Consider the following 3654-nt stretch of genomic DNA (forward strand, 5'->3'; position numbering starts at 1 on the left):
ATTATTGAAAGTCATCATAAAGATGAGCTTGGAAAGTTGGACGGGTGCAGCTTGACCAGGGGTACTCAAAAGTCGTCATTTTAGGTGAGCGATGCGTGAATTCGGCGAAGCATCACAGGTATAGTTTCAATTAAATATTGCAATTACAAAGACTTGGACTTGGACTTTGGTGATTATTCAAAGTCGTCGAGTTACATGACAATGATGAATCGCATTATAGCACGGAACCAGAGACGGTCCAGCTTGACAAGCGGTACTCAAAAGTCGTCATTTTGGGTGAGCGATGCATTCGGCGAAGCATCAGAGGTATAGTTTCTATTAAATCCGGTGAAACATCAAAGATATGGCTTCCATCAGTTTATTTGTTTTGCATTGTTTCATAATATTGATTCTGGGCACTGTGGGCAGACATACTGATCTCATGAATGCGAACAGAATTTTCAAATCCTAGGGAAAGTTAGAAACATGTGCATGCTTTTATCCATTAAGCCTACGTATCTGTGCAGAGTAAATTAGAGTTTTGAGGAGCACAAATATTGGCACATCCTTGCGCTCTAGGCTCTCCACTCTCCGTTGGCCATGTCGATCCTGCATGATAAAGTCTCATGGTCGACTCTGTTCGTGAGCCAAACTATTAAACTATTTGGCGGAATGGTAGTTCTTTTGATGATCAATATTCCTCATTCACAGATTTGCCAGGCACAACTGTTTACGTGCCACCACAATGTTAACTATACAGAAGGCAGTACGTTCGAAGCAAATCTGAATACAGTCATGAATAGTCTTATCAAAGATACGTTACAAACAGGGTTTAACACATCTGTGTATGGCCAAAGTCCTGACCAAGTATATGGCCTCCTTCAATGTCGAGGAGACGCAACAGTCGAGCAGTGCTACAATTGTTCACAAGAGCCAAACACTACACTTCGACAAAACTGTGGGAATGCCCGCGGTGGTTTAATTTGGTTTACTTATTGCTTTTTACGTTACGAGAACTATAATTTCATCGGACAACTGGATACTAATGATGCATGGTATACTTACATTGGGAATGTCACAAGCGCTAATGTCTTTAATCAGGCTCTTGATGGACTATTCACCAAGTTGTTATCTGAAGCAACGTCTGGATCTAAATTATATGCCTCTGGAACAACCAGAGACTCTTTGTTTCGAGAGATTTACGCTATGGTCCAGTGCACCAGAGATATATCTATTGATAACTGCTCATCATGTCTGTCGGGACAAATAGGTTATATTTTTGCAACTTACAGTGGAAGTCAAGGAGCTCAGTCTTTAACGGGAAGCTGCAGAGTTCGCTATGAAATGTATAGTTTCTTTAAGTCGATTTCGTCACCACCCCCTGCGGAAGCGCCAGTTAATACGCCAGTGGCTAATACACGACAGAATCATAGCAGGCCATCTAGTAGTAGTACGCAGAACGACAAGTCTTCAAACAAATTACCCATAATTTTAGGTGTTGCTGGCGGCTTGCTTCTGTTGTTATTGGTATGCGTGTTAACAATAGGGAGGAGATTGATGTCTGTCGTATTTCTAAATTCTTCCCAAGGTATTTGCATGAATTACTTATGAATACTAACGGTGCTTATGATTAGATCCGGGTTTAGATGGTATTCAATTTTGCGGCATAGGTCATGACGAAGCTGTGTATTTTCGTTGTATAGGTCATGGGCAAGTCGAGGAAGACACAGCAATCGATGAGGATCGGCAAATTGCGTTTACCATGGAAGAATTGATAGCTGCTACGGAAAATTTTCACGATAATAATAAGCTTGGGGAAGGTGGATTTGGGGCCGTATACAAGGTAACAATTAATAAGAAAGCTTCTCCTAGTTTATAGAATAGTACTTTCCCGGCTAATCTCACCGCACCTTTGACATTTTGGCTGAATTTTTCAGGGAACTGCTGAAGATGGAAAAGAAATAGCTGTGAAGAAGCTGTCCTTAAAATCTCTTCAAGGAAAGAAAGAATTTCTAAATGAAGTTAAACTTGTGGCCAAAATTCAACATAGGAATCTTGTTAACATACTAGGACGTTGCGCAGAGGGATCGGAAAGGTTGCTTGTTTATGAATACTTACCCAATAAAAGCCTCGATAAAATCCTATTCGGTGAGTCACTTCCGTTCTATTTTGTAACTGAAAAAACACCTTAATATTCCGAAATATCTAGCTCGGTCATGATGAATAGTTAGCGCACTGCATCCATTTTTACAGATCCAAACAAACGCAACCAGCTTGATTGGCTGAAACGCTACAACATTATAGTGGGAGTGGCTCGTGGGCTTCTCTATCTGCACGAGGATTCTCAACTGCGGATTATTCATAGGGATATTAAAGCAAGCAATATTTTGTTGGACGCAAATCTGAATCCTAAGATAGCCGACTTCGGCTTAGCAAGACTTTTTCCTGAAGATGAGAGCCCCGTCAACACAAGAGTTGCTGGAACTTAGTAAGATTTCAAAATAATCATCACAGACTGTCACAATCGATTAACAATGAGTGATGGATATGTTTTAATCTGGGCTATTGATTTCAAGAGGATTGACAGTATTATAAATTTACTTCATGACAATTTTGCTTCTGGGGATTTAGCTGCCTCGTTATGTTTTAACTTTCTACAGGAATACAATTTCCTTTGCAAATAGCTTTCACTTTAACGTCACTCAATTCCTAAGATTTCCCTCACTATATAATCTTTGACATTGTAATTTGGATACACAGCGGATATATGGCACCAGAGTATGCTCTGCAGGGGCAATTATCTGTAAAAGCTGATGTCTATAGCTTTGGCGTTCTTCTCTTGGAACTTATTACAGGAAGAAAGAACAATGTTTATAATCTGTCACTTGAGATGCAGACGCTTTTAGAATGGGTGAGATACTATGATACTGTTATAATTTTATTTTCAACTGAGCATATGTACAGTATTTAGTCCATGTTATATAGTTCATTGGTCTTTTGACAGAGTTTTAAATATCGTGATTGTGCAGGCGTGGAGATTATACAAAGGAGGGAATATTGTGGATATGATTGATCCAGCCATAATTGAAACGTGCAACGTGGAGGAGGCACTGAGATGCATTCATGTTGGTCTTTTATGTACACAAGCTGACTCATCACTTCGTCCATCAATGTCTCTAATCACATTGATGCTTTCATCTCATTCTGTGACATTACCCGTTCCCACAAAGCCTGCTTTTCTGAGATCTCATGTTTCTGAAAACAGCCAGTCCACCAGTTCTGGCACCACATCTTCATTTCACGCTCCTCTGTCGAACGCCGATGCATCCATTACAGAGTTGAAACCCAGTTAACGCGCTTATCGATTAGAGTTGGGACCCAGGTAACGCGCATTTTGGAGTCTATCTGCTCTAAAGATGGTACTTATTTCAGTGTTGTGACATTATTGCCCTCAGAGACAGGTGCATAATTTGTAAAATTATTAATTATTAGGGAATAATCACATTTGAGTGTGCGTTATGCTTTAATCAAACGATTATGTTTTTTTCTTATGGAAATTAAAGAAGTCAAATTTCGTAATTTGTAATTTTTAATAATGTTGAATCTATTTTTGCCATTAAAAACAAAAACATGATTCGAATACTACATTTATAAAAAAATTTAAATATATTTTAC

General features: G+C 39.2%; 1 protein-coding gene across 1 annotated transcript; it reads left to right on the plus strand.

Moving 5' to 3' along the window:
• Positions 1-263: 263 nt before the first annotated feature.
• On the plus strand, positions 264-3447 carry LOC149199059 (cysteine-rich receptor-like protein kinase 15). Its single transcript, XM_089402262.1, has 6 exons — positions 264-1567; positions 1683-1822; positions 1917-2127; positions 2233-2467; positions 2740-2890; positions 3009-3447. The coding sequence occupies exons 1-6, from the start codon at positions 580-582 to the stop codon at positions 3330-3332; spliced, it is 2049 nt and encodes a 682-aa protein (XP_089258388.1). The 5' UTR covers positions 264-579; the 3' UTR covers positions 3333-3447.
• Positions 3448-3654: the final 207 nt, after the last annotated feature.

This window comes from Pinus tabuliformis, chromosome 2_1 (assembly GCF_031772625.1).
Source record: "Pinus tabuliformis cultivar Carrire ecotype Pingquan chromosome 2_1, CPIR1, whole genome shotgun sequence".
Lineage (NCBI taxonomy): Eukaryota > Viridiplantae > Streptophyta > Pinopsida > Pinales > Pinaceae > Pinus > Pinus tabuliformis.

Excerpts from the sequence above, each read along its gene's own strand:
- LOC149199059 (XM_089402262.1), top strand. The coding sequence starts at position 580 with ATGTCGATCCTGCATGATAAAGTCTCATGGTCGACTCTGTTCGTGAGC. Across the intron at positions 2,128-2,232 it reads CCTCGATAAAATCCTATTCG|ATCCAAACAAACGCAACCAG; the intron begins GTGAGTCACTTC and ends CCATTTTTACAG. Across the intron at positions 2,468-2,739 it reads ACAAGAGTTGCTGGAACTTA|CGGATATATGGCACCAGAGT; the intron begins GTAAGATTTCAA and ends TTGGATACACAG.